Genomic DNA, 20013 nt, shown 5'->3' with positions numbered 1-20013 from the left:
CTTCTTATCAGCTGGATGCTTCACTCTCCACTCTAGTCCACTGTGGCCATGTCACTGCCTCTGGGCGCAGGAGTCCCCAGGTCGTGCCATACTGCTGGCCAACCAGGTCTCCACCCGGGTTCACAGGGGCCTATAGAATGTGGTAGGACTTAGCTCTCCGCTTCATTGCTATTTTTAGGCTACTACACCCTCGGAAACCCTGTACAGGGTCGCTATGGGTCGGAACTGACTCGACGGCACTTAACAACAACAACAACAACAACACTTTGGCAGACAACAGGATCAGGTTAGAATGTAGCAGAATTGGTTTGTTTTATTTTTATGAATGGCAAGAAAAAAATCATATCTTTCCATTTAGGGCAGTGATATTAAAGGTTTGTTTTAAAATAAGTGCATTTAATTTTTAAAACATGAGTCACTTAAAAAAAGTGTATATATATATTACCCACTGAGAATATAGAAGAACAACACAGGTTTGAGAAAGGTGGCCCCAACCAAAAGTAGCTTGTAAAGTACACTGTTTTTGTTAATATTTAAAGAGGAGAACATTAAGTTCTCTTTTTTCAAAGGGAAAAGCAGTCTAGGAAGATTGTAGAAAGTCTTCAATGCCAAGCAAAGGACTCAATAGGTTAATAACCAGCAGGGAGATTCCTGGCAGATAAAATTGTTTTTTTTAAAAAAAAAATAACCCCCAAACTCTTTGTGAACAAAGGAGAAGGGGGTGGGAGGAGGGCAGAGGGAATTTGGAACTTGCCCTGTGGGCAGCTAGGCGTGCTGTACATGTGACAAGACTTCCCCTGCGCTGAGCTGATGTGGTCATCTGCCCTGATGTCCACTTTCTTGTGTTCGGGGGACTGGGGAGTGTGATATCATCCTGGTGAAGCCTCCAGAAGGTTTCACCTGGTGGACAGCAGTGAGGCCAAGTGTATCAATTACTACCCACAGCCCCTTCTCTCTGGCTCTAACATCTCTGCCTCTGTCGTATAAGAACCTTGTGGTTACACACGACCCACCCATCTTGAGAAGGAGCTCTGGTAGCATAGTGGTTACGAATCAGGCTGCTAACCTCAAGGTCAGCAGTTCAAAACTACCAGTTGTTCCGCGGGAGAAAGATGAGGTTTTCTACTCCTGTAAAGACTTGCAGCCTCAGAAACCCTGTGTTGGATCACTAAGAGTCAGATTCAACTCCATGGTACTTAACAACAACAACCCATCTTAAGATCCTTAACTTAGTCATATCTGCAAAGTCTGATTTGCCATGTAAAATGACATTCACGAATTCTGGGGATTAGGGCATGGGCATCTTTGGGGGGCCATTATTCTGCCCCAGAAGAATGGGGTTGTAGAAAACTGTGGGGTCAGCAGGGGCAGTGGGCATAGAAAGAAAAGACCAGGGTGAGGGCAGTAAAAGGTACAGTGGCATTTACTAAGCATCTACTACATTCCCTGGTAGCGTAGTGGGTTACAAGTTGGGCTACTAACCACAAGGTTGGCAGTTCAAATCTACCAGCCACTCTGCAGGAGAAAGATGAGACTTTCTGCTCCCACAGAGATTTAAAACCTTGGAAACCCTATACAGAGTCACTATGAGTCAGAATCGACTCGATGGCACACAACTTACTACATGCCAGACACTGCTGCCCATACCCCATCAACATTAAAGAAAAAGTTTTAGCGGAACGAAAATTCTTCCCTGACTCCTACAAACTATCAAGAGTAGGAGAACTGCCTTCACCAAAGACAAAGTAGAGCCAGCCTCGGCTGTGCTCTGGGGGCTGCAAGTCCTTCCCTGACATGAGTCTCCCCACAGCAGGTTTGGCCCCAAACAGCCTTCACTTCCTTGACAGAACTGACCACTGACCTGAACCATCATTCCTTCCTCTAAGCACCTTCTGGGGACCAGATCCTGGGCAAGGACCAAGGTATGATGGTCCTTCCCTCAAGGAACTCCTATCTACCGGAGGAGATATTCACCAATACTGATAATGCACTAGGATGTTAGAGGTGAGATCAGAGAGAACAAATGGGACAGAGAAAAAGAGGGAGAGGGCGAGGGTGGAGAGCGAGGTGAATTCCATCTAAGGGCAGAAGAAGAGTTGGCAAAGCCTCATGGAGGGAGTGATGCTCTTGCGGCGGCCTCTTCAAGATAACATGGTAGTCAAAAATATTGCATGCCTGGGAGAGAGGAGATTGTAACCATTGCAATGAAACAATGGTGTAAAGCTGATGTTCTTCATGTAAACTATCACTCAGTTCACAATAAAAACTTTTAAAAAAAAACTTTGCCAAAAAAAAAAAAGTATTGCCTGCCTGGAAGGTAACATGAAATGAGCAACGGACTGGTAGTGTGGCCTGTGAGTCATTTAGCACAGTGGAGATGAGTGTGCTGGGATGGTATGGCATCTAGGAGATGAGTGCACTAGGGAGGCATGGCAGGTTTCTCAGAGGGGAATATGTAGCATGAATAGGCTCTTCCATCCATGGTTCTTGAGAACCTCCACATGGCTGACAAATTTGCTGTGTGGCCTTTAAATCCCAGTCCACATCTGGTCTATAAGTGTCTGTAATCTTTCAAACAAATGGGTTGGCTGTGTGACATTTGTGAGTTAATCAATATTTCTCTTGTCTGGCTCCAGAGGTGTCCTGGGGTTACTGAAGCCAAACTACAAGAGCCAATAGTTAAATTTTCAGGGCTTTTGTGAGCTACTTGTGCTTACTAAAATTTATATTATATAAATTTATCTAAGTTTATGGCTTGCTTATAGGGTTATGTATGTTTTTCTTGAATACTATTACTTTAAAATGATGTGAATAATTATCATGACTAATCATGATTGTCACAACTATAAAGATAGAGGTTTTGTAGCAAAAAGGGAAGAGTAGTTAGTCTTACATTCCAGGAACAGAGGACCTAGGACCATCAAGGGAGAAAGAGCAGGAGTGGAATGTGGAACTGTATCTAGAGACGCAGCAACACCAGAGATGGAGGCAGAGATGTTGACATGGAGAGATACAGCAGCCGAGGACTCTAGACTCATGGAAGGCGAGGGGCTGTGTGCTGGCAGCCAGGGGACAGGCTTGCAGAGTATGTGCTTTGATTGTTTGGATGATTATATATTCCTGAGTGTTTTGGTGTACATCCGGAAAAAACAACAACAACAGAGGTAATCATTCAAATACTGTTGAATGATGATGCATGGAGGGGATTGCAATCATTGTAATGAAACGAAATACAATAGGATGAATGTAAAATTGATGTTCTCCCATGTAAACTATCACTCAATTCACAACAAAAACTTAAAAAAAAAAAAAAAAAGATGTGAAAAAGAAAGGGAATAGATAATTAAAATGTGTCACTTCCCTAATTATTTCACTATTAACTACATTTGGAGCCCTGTGATGTAATCATAGTTAAAGTGACTGATGATGAACTGGAAGGCTGACCACTCCAACCCACCAGCTGCAGGAGAAAGATGTGGCAGTCTGCTTCTGTAAAGATTTACAACCTTAGAAACCCTGTGGGACAGTTCTATGAGTCACAATGGACTTGAGGGCAGTGGTTTGGTTTGGATTTTGGGCTACTGTTATGTATGCTCTTGACGTTATTTACATCTATTGTATGTGTATGGCAGAAATACTACATAACAGTGTGCTAATGAACATCTCTTCCCAGTGCTAAATTAGAAATATCACAGTAGTACCTTGAAATTGACCAGGATGAGAATATTTACACCACAGAAATTGGCAAATTGGCTATAAACATTTACCAGCCCATATCTCTCTCTCTCTCACTTCTCTTGCATGCTCCCTTAACACATGCTGGAAAACATACTCTGACCCTGAAAAACTTTCCCAGACCCCATATATAGCTCAGGACTGAGGGTGGAAATGGGGATAGTTATAAACTATAAAAGTTTATAAAAATAGTTATAAACTATATAAAACTAGAGGAAACTCATGAGGTCAGCCTAGGGTTTTCTGCACTCACTCACTTTTGGGGCCTGGTGTATGCCTAGAAGGGTGCTGTCCACACTGTCCAATATGGGAACCACTAACCACATGTGGCCACTGAGCTCTTGAAATGTGGCTAGTGCGCTTGTGTAACAACAGAAGAACTAAATTCTCTTTTCTTTTTACACTTAATTTAACAACTGATATTCAACTCAGTTGGAGTCCTGGTGTGGCGCTGTGGGCTAATGTGTCAGACTGCCAAGTCATTTGAACTGCAAGGTTGGTGGTTCAAGCTCACCAGTTTCTCCTTGGAAACCCTATACAGGGTCACTATGGGTTAGAATTGACTCGATGACAATTAACAACAACAACAACATTTGATTCAGTTACTGAGTTGGTGTTGGGAAAATGTTTAAGTATGCATACAATTTCAACTATAAATAGTGGACTACACACTGGGCTGCTAACAACAAGGTCAGAAGTTCAAATCTACCAGCTGCTGTGTGGGAGGAAGATGAGACTTTCTGCTCCTGTGAAGGTTTACAGCCTCAGAAACTGTATACAGGGTTGCTAGGAGTTGGAATTGACCCAATGGTATGCAGCAGCAGCAACAAATACAGGTCAAATATTTCTTTTGAAAATTTATGAATTGAGATGTGTTGTCAGGGTAAAGTACACTGAATTAGAAGACTTAATATTTTATTAAATTTTTATTCTGATAAAAATATGTTACATTATTTAAATTTATTTAACTTATTTCTTTCATTCTATGGTTAAGAAGTCTAGTCCTTGGGGGAAGGGAGTGCAAATGGTTAAGCACTCATCTACCAGCTGAAAGGTTGGGGGTTTGAATCCACCCAGAGGCATACCTCAGAAGATAGGCCTGGTGAGCAGCTTTTGAAAGTTTATAGCCTTGAAAACCTAAAGAGCTCATTTCAATTAGGCACACCTGGGGCCTTCCTGAGTCAGTCAGCTTGACAACTAACAACAACAACATAGGCAGGTACGTTAGAAAGCACTGCTATGAAATCACAGAAACCTTTATTAAGCAAAAACATCTAAGTATGAAGCTCTTGTTTTTTGACATCGCCTCAATCTATGCCTATACAGGCATACTTGTGTCACTCTGTTCACATAATTGCCTTCAAAAATACTGTCTTTTATAAATTGAGGGTTGGTGGCACCCTTGCATCAAGCAACTCTATGGACACATTTTTCCAACATGTGCTCATGTGCCCGTGTCACATTTTTGCTGCTGTTGTTGTTGTTGATTCTCACAATATTTCAAACTTTTTAATAATATTGAACACTCACTTATTAGACTACAGGATAGTGTAAACATAACTTTTATATGCACTGGGGGACCAAGAACTTCGTGTGGCTCACAGGTTGCAATATTTGCTTTGTGGCAGTGGTCAGGAACAAAATGTACACTATCTCTTAGGTTTGCTATATACTTCTGAAGGTAGTGTTCCCATCGAACCCCCACAAAATTTGCTGTTCGATTTGCATCACGTTGAAACACCCGTTTTGGCATAGAGGGACTCAAATCATGTTCCTTTGTAAAGTTTGTTAGTTTGGGGAACTAAAAGTCTGAAGGGGCAAGATCAGGGCTCTAGGGTGGGTAGGGTAAGGTTTCCCAATGAAATTCATGAAGAACAGCTCTTGCTGCCCTTGCAGAATGAGCATATACATTGTCATGAGGGAAAAGTAAATTCCTCAGTGCAAATTTCTTGGCCTTTTTTTTTTTTTTTTTTTTACAGTTTTTCAATGTTTTAATCATCAGCTTTGATGGCTGCTGCATCATTTTGAATAATAGTTATATTCAGTGGTGTTTTTTGTAGGGATACACATACTATACTATCATAGACAGCATTGTACCTGAAGATAGATCTAGAACTGTTCTTTTTGAATCTGAATGTAAAACCATTGCTCTTGAGTTTTCCATTCCCATGATAGTAAACCAAACATTGTTAGAATCAGAATGGCCAACTTCTGCCCATTTTCACTCACTAATGCCTAAGATGTGTATTCCATTTCATTTTTATAATACCCAACTTGCCTAGATTCATATCTGTACATCCCATGTCCAGATCATTAATGGAGATTTGTATTTTTTGTCTTCATTTTGAGTCATACTCAACTGGAAAATGACGATCCTGAAAGCTTTGCTCCCCCCAAATCATTAAGGTGGCCTTTACTTTGAGGAGTCAGCTCTTCGTCAATCACATTTTGTGTTCCTTCCAACCTGTAGAGTTTACCTTTTGGCAACAAAATGATAATTTTTCACTGTTATTCATATGGTTTATCAATGGCTAACCTTTCAGAAGTGGATCACCTAGTCCTTCTTTTAGTCTGTTCTTTTTTTTTTTTTTTTTAATGTTTTATTGTGAATTATGTGATAGATTACATAGGAGAACATTGGTTTTACATTCATTCTATCGTATATTGGCCTTTTTCTTAACAATGCAATTTTCAATTTGCTTTAAATGTCTTCCTAATAAAAAGCCCTTGGGATCTTCCTACTATTCTTCAAGAAAATCTAATAAAATGATTCCCTTTGGAATCCCAAAAATAGTTGCTGTAACTTTCCAAACTGATCTGTGTTGAATTTAACTAACCCAGTAGATTCCCTCAGAAGTCACTGTTTTAATTGGACTGTGTTTTTTGTTTTTGAAGGCATATGTATTACTGACAGAATTTGTCTGTCCCCATGCACTGATTGCAGAGACATGTTTTTAAACACATTTTGTTTGGAATCAATCCATACATGTATGAACTGGAACCCTAGAAGCAATACTTTTGGACTTACCCTTGCATATGACTACCATGACATCTTCCACTGTACAACATTAGTCTGAAGGATTCTGAATTATTTTTGCCTCCCACTTGCATTATTTGATATTCAAAAGCAGAAATAGTGATAAGAAACCACTAGAAGGATTTTGCTAGGATTACAAATTCTGAAAGAAAATAAGCCAATCTTGTCAGATTGTAAATGGGGTAGTTTCGTAAATTCCCCGCACTCCACCCAGGGGGAAAAGTCTGTTCTTGGCTTTTACAGGTGGGGTAGGACACTTTGATAAAAGTCAATTTCTCATCACAATTTGAGAACACACACTTGGTCTAAGACTAGTTTTGTCAAGTCAAACCATGTGGTAAAGGTGGTCCCTGGACCACAGAGAAGACACGGGCCTGGCCAAGAAATAGGTCCAAAAATCTTCACACAAGAAAGATGAGGGGAAAAAAGAGTAATCTGATACAATTTGATAAACTTGACCTACACCTATGGATGCAGCAACTCAAAATACGGAACAAATCTTTACAGCAGGGATCATTCCCACCCCCTCCATACACAGAGTGGGCAGGGATGGGCAACTTGGACATTGGCTATCCAAAATGAGGGGACTACAAAGGCAAGAAATGACTGACTTTCAAGAGGGAACCTAGATCCAGAGGGCATGGAGGAAGGTAGAATTCCCAATGAGTAGTGTCCAATCTGTCTAGGAGGGACTGACGAAAGGAAACACAGATAGGCCTCTTGTGATACAAGGGTGAATAATTGTTACCAGGACAGATTGTGAAGGTTGTAAATGTAAAAGTAGACATTTTGTGGCAAGGCGGGGAGTGATTAACTTTGCTGGCTAGGAGAGGAGATCCCTGGAACCATGAAGGGAGAAGAGAGGAGAGCAGGACCCTACCCAGAGAAGCAGTGATCCCCGAGATGGAGGCAGAGATGATGACGTGGAGAGATGGAGCAGCTGAGGACTCGGGACCCAGCGAGGGAGGGTGGGGTGAGTGAGCAGGCTGGTAGAATGTACCCTTTCATTGATTGGTGATGCGTGGAGGGGACTGTAACCATGGCAATGAAACAATATACGATAGGATGAATCTAAAACTAATGTTCTCCCATGTACCCATGTAAACTATCACATAATTCACAATAAAACTTAAAAAAAAAAAGACTTTTCACACAGAAGGAAACCCTAAAGGTTCAGCTGCATTCTCCAAACCTGTATGTCAGAACGAGACCTCACTACTCCACTTCCATGTCCTTGCACACACTGATCCCTTAACTAAACTGCTCTTCTTCCTTCTTTTATCCCCCTGGAGAACTCCTACTCATCCTTCAAGATCCAGTTCAAATGTGACTTCCTCTCAAAACTTCCCTGACAGATGAGGTTCCAATTTCACATCTTTGGGCTTTCAGGCCTGATTCAATCTTAAAACTTCCTGGTCAACCTTTCATTCTGGCCCCCGAAACCTAAGTTTCAAAGCACGGAATATGTGTCTCTCCTTTGTGGAAAATGTCCACTGGGTCCCCATTACCTAACAGAGTACCTGTTGTTGTTGTTGTTGTTGTTAAGTGTCGTGGAGTCGGTTCTGACTCATAGCGACCCTGCACAGGGTTTCGGAGGCTGTAAATCTTTACGGGAGCAGAACGCCTCATCTTTCTCCCGCGGAACTGCTGGTAGTTTCGAACCGCTGACCTCGCGGTTCACAGCCCAATTCATAACCACTACGCTACCAGAGCTCCTAGCAAGTGTAAACAAGCACCAGAGTCACCAACCAGTTAACCAGTTGTTGTCTAGTTGATTCTGACTCATGGTGACCCAATGTATTCCAAAGGTGTCCCACTTAGAAGGCTCATTAAAACACTCAGCCCCGCCTCACAATTTCTGACTCAGTAGATCTGGGAGGGATTCTGATCATTTGCATTTTTAACAACATCCCTGGTGATGCTGCTGGTCTGGACATCACATTTTGAGCACCACTGATCTAAAAGACCAGTGCAAACACCTCACCTTAGCATTCTCCACCAGGTGGCTGGCCTTCAATGTCACTGCCCTCATCTTTTACTACCTGCACTGGTCCAATTCTACTGTCACCATTACCCAAACAAGCTGCACCTCTGCCCATGCTGTCCCTTCTGCTTGAAAATCCTTCCCCACTCTTTATCCGCCCAGTTCCAGTGTTACCGCCCTTGACGTCTAAAACCCAAAGAGGACATTCAAATGGCCACCAAACACACAAAAAAGATGCCCAGTGTCACCAGTCATCAGAGAAATTAAAATTAAAACCACAGTGAGATACCATTTCTCAGTAGCGTGGCTAAGATTAAAAACAACTGCAGCCAAAACAAAAATAAATCACCAGAAATAACAAGTGTTACCGAAGATACGGGGAAATTAGCAGCCTTCTCCAGTGTTGGTGGGACTGCAAAATGGTACAGGCATTGAGGAAAACAGCGTAGTGCGTCCTCAAAACACTCAACAGATGACCCAGCATTTTCACTCCTAGGCTTATACCCAAAACACTTGGAAGCAGAGACTCTGAAAGAGATGTGGACACCGTTTAACTGCAGCCCTATTCACATTAGTTAAAAAGTGGATGTAAACTAATGTTCTCCCACGTAAACTATCATATAATTCACAATAAAACATTAAAAAAAAAAGTGGAACCAACCTAAATGCCCAGAAACAGACAAATAAATGGATAAACAAAATGTGGTACAAACATGCAATGGAACACTACACAGCCAGTAGGAGAAATAGGATGGATGGAGCTTGAAGAAATAATGCTAAGCGAAATAAGCCAATCAAAAAGTTGCATGACCTCACTTATTACATAAAAAGACAAGAAAAGGCAAATGTATAAAGACCGGTTTATTACTGGTTACCAGGGATAAGAAGGGGGGGGGGGAGGAAGGATTTATAGAGATGGGCTCATTAACAACCTGTGATATACAGATGATAACAACCTTGCTTGGTGAAAGTGAAGACTTAAAATACTTACTGATGAAGGTCAAAGGCTGCAGCTTTCAGTACAATTGCACCTCAAAGTAAAGAAAACAAAAATCCTCACAGCTGAACCAATAAATAACATCATGATACATGGAGAAAAGATTGAAATTGTCAAAGACTTTGTTTTCCTGAAGTTCACAGTCAACACTCATGTAAGCTTGTTGTTGTTAGGTGTTGTTGAGCCGGTACCAACGTATAGTGACCCTATTCACAACAGAATGAAACACTGCCTGGTCCTGGGCCAACCTACAATTGTTGCTAAGCCTAAGGCCATTGCTGCCACCACTGTGCCAATCCATCTCATTGGGGTCTTTCTCTTTTTCTCTAACCCTCCACTTTATCAAACATGTGATCCTTCTCTAGAGACTGGTCCCTCCTGATAATATATCTGAAGTATGAGAGTTGAAGTCTGGCCATCCTGGCTTCCAAGGAGCACTCTGACTATACTTCATATGCATCTGTCAGTTTGTCATACTGTGGTGGCTTGTGTGTCGCTGTGATTCAAGAAGCTACGCCACAGGTATTTTAAATACCAGCAGGGTCACTCACAGTGGACAGGTTTCAGCTGAGCTTCCAGATAAAGACTAGGAAAAAGGAGAGACAGACTACTTTCGAATATTTAGTCACTGAAAACCTTATGAATACCAACAAAGCACAGTCAGCACCAGAATATTGAATACTGAAACATGATGAAGGTTGTCATGGTCATGATGTACCGTGGAGTCAGTTTCAACTCATAGCAACCCTGTACAGGGTTTCCAAGGCTATAAATCTTTTTACGGGAGCAGAAAAAGCCTCATCTTTCTCCTGTGGAATAGCTGATAGTTTTGAACTGCTGATCTTTAGGTTCACAGCCTGATTCGTGACCACAACACTACCAGAGCACCAGGATATTGTCAGATATCGTGCCAGAAGATGAGTCCCTCAGGTTAGAAGGCACTCAAAACACAACTGGGGAAGAGCTGTCTCCTCAAAAGAGTCGACCATGTTGACGTAAATGGAGTAAAGCCCTGAGGACCTTCATTTGCTGATGGGGCACAACTCATAATGAAGAGAAATAGCTGTAAACATCCATGAACAATTGGAACATGGAATGTATGAATCTAGGAAAACTGGAATTGTCAAAAATGAAATGGAATACATAAACATTGATATATTAGGCATTAGTGAACTGAAATGGACTGGTATTGCCATTTTGAATCTGTCAATCTCATGGTTTACCATGCCAGGAATGACAAGTTGAAGAGGAATGGTGTCACATTCATCATCAAAAATAACTTATCAAGATCTGTCTTTAAGTACAACACTGTCTGTGATAGGATAATATCCATGCGCCTACAGGGAAAACCAGTTAATACCACTACTATTCAAATTTATGCACCAACCCCTAAAGCCAGTGATAACGAAACTGAAGAATTCTACCAACTTCTTCAGTCTGGAATTGATCAAACATACAATCAAGATGTATTGACAATTACTGGTGATTGGAATGCAAAAGTTGGAAACAAAGAGGAAGAATCAGTAGTGGGGAAATATGGCCTTGGTGATAGAAATGACGCTGGAGATCGCACAATAGAATTTTGCAAGACCAATGACACATGGAAGTAGCAGTCAAGAAATCAAACGACATATCACGTTGGGCAAATCTGCTGCACAAAACCTCTTTAAAGTGTTCATGAGTAGAGATGTCAGTTTAAGGACTAAGGTGTATCTGACCCAAGCCATGATACTTTCAATTGTTTCTAAGGCATGTGAAAATTGGACAATTGTGGTACCTTGAATTTACGTGATATGGCTTTTCTATCTAACATCTTCTATATTCCCACCAAGTAATTGTGTGAGACCATGCAAATAAGGTGTACAGGACTCAAAGGCTGGTATTGGTTTGTTTTGCCATTCAGATACATTTAAAAGGAGATATCTCAGAAGCAGGAAAAGACAATCCCAGTACCACCAAGAAGGAAGAGCATGAATGGAGTATGAGATCCCACCTGGAAAAGCAAGGTAACAACAGCAGAGGTAACAACAGAGGCAGAGGCATGAAGAAGAGACAGAGCAGCTGCTGGCTCTAGGCCCAAAGACTGAGTAAAGCTCAGTGCCTATGGGCAGGAGACTAGTTTGCAGAATGTGCCCTTTGGGCATTCACAGCCTGGCTAAAAGAGCTTTGTATTACTTGCCTAAACAGGGAAGAGGCCAAGGAGCCACATGACTGAGAGGCCGAAGGTAAGAGTGAGGTGTGCCAGCAACAGGGCAGACAAGAGGCGTTCTTAACTGGAGAACTTCTGTGTACTGAGTTTTTCTGATCCTGAATTGTACCCTGTTTACTTCCCTAATAAACTCCATAATCCTGAGTATTATTATGAGTTCTGTGTGGCCACTGCAATGGATTGTCAAACCCAGATGCTGTGGGAGGGATGGCTGGTGTTAGAACACGGTAAAGAAGTTGGAATAGGGTGGAAGCATGTCTGACCTCAACTTACTTCACAGGAATTGGCTTTGGGCTGATTTTAAGTTTTATTCTTTTTCCCTCTTGTGAAGCCCAAGGAAGTCAGACATGGTCACCAAGTGGTTTTTGCAACAATGAAAAAGGAAGACTGTAGAATTGATGCATTTGAGTTACGGTGTTGGAGAAGAAATTTTAAAGTACCATGGACTACCAAAAGAACAAACAAAAGTGTCTTGGAAGTACAGCCAGAATGTTCCTTAGAAGTCAGGATGGGGTGACTTGGTCTCTCATACTTTGGACATGTTATCAGGAGGAACCAGTCCCTGGGGAAGGACATAATGCTTGGTACAGGGGAGAGTCAGTGAAAAGAGGAAGACTCCCACAACAAGATGGACTGATACAGTGGCAACAACAATGGGCTCACACACAACAAAAACTGTAAGGATGATACAGGAGCAGGTACTGTTTCAACTGACTTGATGATACTTAACAACAGTGGTGGAAAAATCACATTGATTAAGGGTAGGGTTGCACAACCAATTATTATAATTGCTGTCAATAAGTCATACACATGTAAAAAGCTGAATTGGCAAAAGTTGTATTACTGACATATTTACAAAACAACACCACAAAAGAGTACCTGTTAAGGGTACTTGCGTGCAACCAAACTTACATGCAATCTGTCTGTTTGGAGGTTTAAGGCCCTGGTTTCTGGGGACAACCTAGTTAATTGGCTGAATAATGTGTTTAGTGCTTCTGTTGGAGTACAGAGTAACTGGGTTTAAGTAAGCTTGCAAACAGCTTTCCAAGGTCACTATTGACCTGGAGCAACAGAGCAAGAAAGAGAGTTAGGAACAGGAAGAGGATATGTAATGCGTAAGGAGCCCTACTAGTGTTGCTGTTGTTGTTGTTAAGTGCCGTTGAGTCGATTCCAACCCATAGCGACCCTGTATAGGGTTTCCAAGGAGTGACTGGTGAGCTTGAACCACCGACCTTGAGATTCAAATGACTTTGCAGTCCAGCACATTAACCCACAGCACTACACCAGGACTTTGACTAGTGTAGTAGATTATAAACTGGGCTGCTAACCACAAGGTCAACAGTTCAAATCGACTAGTTGCTCCGGAGGAAAAGGATGAGGCTTTCTACTCCCCTAAAAAATGTACAGCCTTAGAAACCTTATACAGGGCTATTATGAGTCAGAACTAACTTGACAGTACACACCTCCAGCACCACCAGCATGGACTATGTGGCTAACTGCCTCCATGAAAGATGCCTCCTTTCTCACAAGGCCAGAGGGTGCCCTGCTACCACAACTGAGCTTTTTGATGAAAGATTCTCTAGAATAATCCTGGTCCAAAGGAAGCTGAAACAGAACAGAATACCAAGTTCTTATTGAATTCAGACTTCTGGGGCCATGGCAAGTGGATGAACTGAAATGATTGTTCTCAGATGTTTAAATCTGAAACCTAAAAGATCCCCTTGGTGGTGGTGGTTATTCTGTGCGTGGAGTTAGTTCTGACTCATAGCAACCCTGCATGGGTTTCTGAGGCAGTAAATCTTCACAGGAGCAGAAAGCTTCATCTTTCTCCCATGGAACCACTGGTAGTTTTGAACTGCTGACCATGAGACTAGCAGCCTGACTCGTAACCACTACGCTACAAGAACTCCTGAAATATCCCCTTAAAGGAACTTTAAAACTGAGCAACAGAGTTTAATTTAACTTGAGCCTTAGGGGTAGTGAGTTCATATCAATGAAGTAGGCACAATTCAGAAAAGGAGGGTGAGAATGGTCACACAAACTAGAGGAATACAACAGTGTCACTGAATTGCACATGTAGAAACAAGAAACAATTGAACTGGTGACTGGTACATGGTTTGCTGTGTTTAGCTTCAACAGTGGCAACAAATTAAATAATAATTTTCATGGGGAGGAGGAGATGGCACCTTGAAGGTTCTACAAAGTAACAAGTCTAGGACAAAAATGAAGATGAACATTTTTTGGCCACCGAAAAATACACCAGATAAGCTTGTACCAGCCTTAAGTAACAACTTTGGTACAAAAAAATTCTGCTTTATCTATTTAAACAACCTCATGACAATCACAATCCAGCTAAAGAATTGTTCTTTTCTCTAGCTTGTTTTCCAGCTCAGGAAGTTTCTTTTAAGTGACCTTCGGCAAGTCACTCTTTAGTTTCTTTGTTCTAACTTTCCTTTATAAAATAGAACCAAAGTAACAACCTCAAAGAGTGAAGAGTAAATCATATAATGCAAGCAAAACTCAAAGGGAGAGGCCAAGCACATAGTAACTGCTCAATAAATGTTAGCGGTTATTGCTAGTTCCAAACTTAAGACTAGGAAGAAAGGCCTGGTGATCTTTTTTTAATAAATCAGCTAATCCTTGTGGATTTAGTTGTTTGATGATGCATGGAGGGGATTGTAATCATCATAATGAAACAAAATACGATAGGGTGAATGTAACGCTGATGTTCTCCCAAATAAACTATCACTCAATTCACAATAAAAATTAAAAAAAAAAAAAATCAGCCAATCAAAGTCCCATGGGTAACAATGGTCCAATTCCCAACAGATCCTAGAAATGGTTTGGGACCTAGCAGCATTCCTTTCTATTGTGTATACAAGTTGTTGGTGTTAGCAACTTAACAGCAACTGACACCAACATTATTAGTATTATCTTTGGGCCAAAGAAAGTAATGGGCTTGGCACACCATCACAACCAATAATGGGAACAGACAAATAATAGGGATTTTTCTTAATGAATACACAACTAACATTCTGGTAAATGTTGTACAGATGAATAGGGGGTTAGATAGTTGGATGGATGGATGGATGGATGGATGGATGGATGGATGGATGGATGGATGGGAGAGAACTCCTTAGTTTATATCAAAGTGGTGCTGTGAGGCCAGTTTTGGCAAAACACATTTAAAAACTCTATTTCTAATGATTTATCCTTCATAGGTCCTCAGACCAAAAAACAAAACAAAAAAACCACAAAATACAAGAAACTCAAAGATGTCAATATACAGTATTTATAACAACAATAAAACAAGCAGCAGCCTAAATACCCAACCACAGAAAATGATAGTCAGAAAATAGAAATCTATATGGAACAAGGAAACATGAAAAGCAGTTGCTACCTTACTGGCAAGCAAAGATGTTCTGAGTACATTCAAAATCTTAAAAAGCAAGAGGTAAAATACTATGTATAAATTCACCTTTAAAAAACTGTGTGTGTGTGTGCACGTGCACAAAAATATACTCTAGGTGTTTTCAGTGGTTAGTTATATCTGATGATAAAACTTTGAATGGTTCTAATATTTTTTTATTTTCTGTATACTCATTTTCTTCTAATGATCTCATATGTGATATTTATATAATATGCTAAGAGAAGAAAAAAATGTAATATTTGTATAATATATTGGTGGAGATGGTGTGCCATAGATTTGGTTCTGACTCCTAGAGACTCTGCATAGGGTTTCCGAAGCTGTATATCTTTACCAGAACAGAAAACCTCATCTTTCTCCCACGGGAACAGCTGGTAGTTTCAAACTGCTGACTTTGAGGTTAGCAGCCCAACTAGTAACCACTATGCTGCCAGAGCTCCTTGTATAACATCTTAGAAGAAACAAAACTAAAGTAGATCCAGGAATCATGGAGGAAGGAAGCATGGTCTCAGCTTCATTAGTCTTAGCTGTGTGACTAGGAACCTACCCTCTGTTGCCTCCTCTGGAGAAGGGTGATCACTATCCCCGCCCTGTTCAACTGAAGGCAGGAATGAAGAAAGACCATGTAATAGGAAGCCAGCCATCAGCTGGGTGTTAGTACTCCCTCTATCTCCCTGTCTAAGGCAAGGAGACAGGAGATGCTTAGAGAGTCTGAGACAACCCAGCCTACATCTGGGTCAGTCCGTTCTAGTGAACAGAGCACTGAACGGGGGCAGCAGGGCAAAGTTCTCACCCCGCTTCACTGCATTCAGTTCTCCAACAAACAAACAAAAAATTAAAACCATGCAAATTTTTACCACCAGTGATAACTAAGCACGGATCACATTTGGAATATGTTCTTTTCTAGATTTTTTTTATGTAGATACAAATGCTATAAGTTCTCCTTAAAAAACAACAATAAACCACTTATGGTATAAGTTCAAACCTAAAAATATAGATATATATGTATGTATATTTTTAAAAAAGAATCCTAGTGTGGTCTGTGGGATAAAGCATTGGATCACAAGTCCAGTTTAAACCACAAGATTGGTGGTTCAAACTCACCAGCTGCCCTTGTAAACCCTATACAGGTTCACTATGAGTTGGAACTGACCCGACAGCAATTAACAATTTTTAAAGATGAACTTATACTATTTTCCATCTTTAATATATGTGCATTAAATATTCATTTTATGTACTACATATACGGGGACTTCAAACAGCGGAAAAATTTCATTACCTTTTAATTCCATTTTTTCATGAACTTTTTGAAGCTCCCTCATAATTTCTTTTCTTAAAAAAAAAAAAGGTGAACTTATACTATGCCCGTTAAAATGGAAGGGATAAACTTCAAAGTGGTTTCTTAACTCTCCTTTGTTTTGTTTTTTAACTAAATGACTATGTCATTTAGAATCAGTGGTTCTCTTCCTAAAAATTAGGCATTCTTTACAAAACAAACAAACAAAAACAATCAACCAATCAGGAGTCTATTTCTCATTATTTTAAGTGGGAAAAATTATAAAGCATTGTACAAGTCAACTCCAAATCCTTCACCAATTTCCTAAAATGTAACAAAAACAGTAAAACTTGCTCTATATAAGACAGCAACAGACACCAAATAATTATTAGGGTTGTTAGCAAAGAACTGCTGTGTGTGGTAACCCAACCCACTGGGCTGGCTCTCAGCTCCAGCAACATTTGAGATGCACAGCCCCATGGTGACTCTCTGCTCCCCATTCAAAACGTCTACATGGGAGGCTGGCGGTAGTCCAATTGCATCTAGAATTAACCTGATACTTTTCCTGTACATTTTTTTGTTACAAAATGTTGTACTTAGTTTTAAGGTCATAAATGTGATGCTTAATCTAGAAAACACTGGCAAGAGAGGAATGTTCTAAGAAGCTTGGATTTTATGAGCTAAAAGTCTGAACACTGGGAGGACGTCAGTGGAGATTTTCTGTGGGGAAGGCTTGTTCTGTGGCATTTAGGGGTTACTCCAGAATTCCTCTTTGGAAGCTGAGGGGAGATGCTAAAGTTGGAACATGGGGTTTAAAGCTGCATCTGTGTTTCGCACATCAAGTTGTTATTGGAGGAAGGAGGCACTAAGGGCCGCCCACTCCTCATGATGCCACTGAAAAGAAGCTGCATGCAGCAGCTATAGTAGTAAAGCTGCTTCTACTATTCCCAATAAGCTGGTCCCCACCCACACCACGACCTAACGTATGCCAGGCTCTGCTGTAAGGACCTAATACGAATTAGTTCACTTTACCCTCATTAACAACTCCAGGAGCACTGGTGGCAATGCAGGGTAAGCACTGGACTGCTAACCACAGGGCCAGCAGTTCAAAACCACCAGCTGCTCCTTTACAGGAGAAAGCAGAGACTTTCTGTTCCCATAAAGGTTTGCAGCCACAGAAACCCAACATAGTGTTGCTGTGAGTTGGAACAGACTCGACGGCACCTAACAACAACTCTGTGAGTTAGTATTATTATGGAGCTGTGGGTTAATGCGCCAGACTGCAAAGCTGTTTGAACTGCAAGGTTGGTGGTTTAAGCTTCACCAGCTGCTTCTCAGAAACCCTATACAGGGTCACTATGGGTCGGAATCGACTCGACAGCACTTAACAACAACAAGACCTTAAGAATCAGGAAACTGAGGCACAGACAGAGAAGTTAGGAATTTGTCCAGGGTTATCCATGTGGGATTTGAGCCCAGGCACTAGAGAGTTAGAATGGCTGCTTTGAACTACTGTGGAAGGAGAAGCTCTGGGGGACAACAGGGAGGGCAGGGAACCCAGAGCCCACCTACCTCACCTCTCCTTGCCCCCATCTTCACCTTCAAAACAAACTCTGATAAAGAACTGACTCTGTTGGAACTACTTTCTGGAGCAACATGCATGGTGGCACCTTACCCACAGCTTGCCATCGTAGTAGTAGGCTCCTAGGAGCTTCACGATGTAGGGATGGTCACAGGTGGCCAGGATCTCGATCTCCACAATGTAATCCTCCAGCTCCTCCTCATTCTTGGTCTCAATCACTTTGGCCGCAGCCAAGGCACCTGTCTCCTTGTTCTTGGCCTGCAAAGCAGCAAGGGGGAGGTCAACATGGCATGCTTAGCAGGAAATTGACCCTTACAGGCCAGCTCAGAGGCCAGCACGAGATAAGGGGTGTGTGTGAAAATGGAGGCCAATGAGAAGCTGAACCAGGAGCTAGCTTCTGCAGTGTGGTGGTCATGTTCCATAGAGTCGGTTACGACTCATAGCAACTTTGTATAGGGTTTCCAAGGCTGTAAATCTTTATAGGAGGAGAAAGCCTCATTTTTCTCCTGCAGAGCAGTTGGTGGATTCGTACTGCTGACCTTGCTCAGTGCATGACCCACTACCCCACCAGAGCTCCTTTGTTGTGGTGTAGTGAATTATTTAATATGTTTCTTCTAGACTTAGTCTTTGTAACTCTCACCAAATGACTCTTTTCCTGATGGGTCTTGGTGAGAGAAGGTGGGAAGAAATACTGACAGGATGACAGGATTCAGCTGTGGATGTTAACAGAGTTCATCGTAACTATAGAAACTTGAAACTCTAGCGTGGGTATAAAATAAACCATCTCAGAAACAGGAGGGGGAATTTCACTGCATCCAAGAATAGTCAGGAGTGGAGTGCATCCTCTGGACCCCGAGATCCCTGCCTACGAAATCTCCTTGACCCAGGGACAGAACACTGTGACAAGAGAGGAGAGACAGAGGAACAGCAGCAGCTGAACCAAGAACAGAGCACCACACAGCACACTGGGTATCCCAGCCCACAGAACAAGTAAAGCTGCGTGACTTTGGGCAGGAGGCTTACTTGCACAGTTGGGTGCCTCCTGGCACTTAATTGGGGGGCAGCTATATTTGCTGACCACTGGACCAATAAATAACATTCTTATCATTGGAGCAAAGAGTGAAGTAGTCAAGGACTTCATTCTTCTTGGATAAACTATCAATACTCATGGAAGCAGCAGTCAAAAAAATCAAACGATGTATTGTATTAGGCAATAAAATAAAAATAAATAAATAAAATGAAATGAAACGAAATTTTAAAAGTGTTGAAGAGCAAAGATGTCAGCTTGATGACTAAGGTGCGCCTGATCCAAGCCATGGGTATTTTCAATAACCTCATATGCATGCAAAAGCTGGACAGTGAATACGGAAGACCACAGAAGAATTGATGCATTTTGAGTTATGGTGTTGGAGGAGAATACTGGAAGTACCATGGACTGCCAAAAGAACAAACAAATCTGTATTGGAAGCAGTGCAGCCAGAGTGCTCCTTGGAGGCCAGGATGGCCAAACTTCATCACTCATGCTTTGGACATATTATCAGGAGGGACCAGTCACTGGAGAAGGATGTTATGTTTGGTAAGGTGGAGGGTCAGGGTAAAAGAAGAAGACCCCCAGCGAGATGGATTGGCCAAGTGGCAGCTTCAACAGTCTCAGGTGTACCAATGATAGTGAGCTTGGCCCAGGACTGGGCAGTGTTTCGTTCTGTTGTGGATAGAGTTGCTATGAGTCAGTACCAACTCAACAGCACCTAACAACAACAACAACA

General features: G+C 41.6%; 1 protein-coding gene across 1 annotated transcript in view; it reads right to left on the bottom strand.

The window, feature by feature from the left end:
• Positions 1 to 20013, bottom strand: part of STK10 (serine/threonine kinase 10) — a 205567-nt gene that overhangs the window by 150880 nt on the left and 34674 nt on the right. The window contains exon 2 of the mRNA XM_006864812.1: positions 18341 to 18505. Coding sequence (XP_006864874.1) covers positions 18341 to 18505 — 165 coding nt within the window. The remainder of the gene's footprint in view (positions 1 to 18340; positions 18506 to 20013) is intronic.

This window comes from Chrysochloris asiatica, unplaced genomic scaffold (assembly GCF_000296735.1).
Source record: "Chrysochloris asiatica unplaced genomic scaffold, ChrAsi1.0 scaffold00071, whole genome shotgun sequence".
NCBI classification, from domain to species: Eukaryota; Metazoa; Chordata; class Mammalia; order Afrosoricida; family Chrysochloridae; genus Chrysochloris; species Chrysochloris asiatica.
This window is presented reverse-complemented; position numbering and strand designations above follow the sequence as displayed.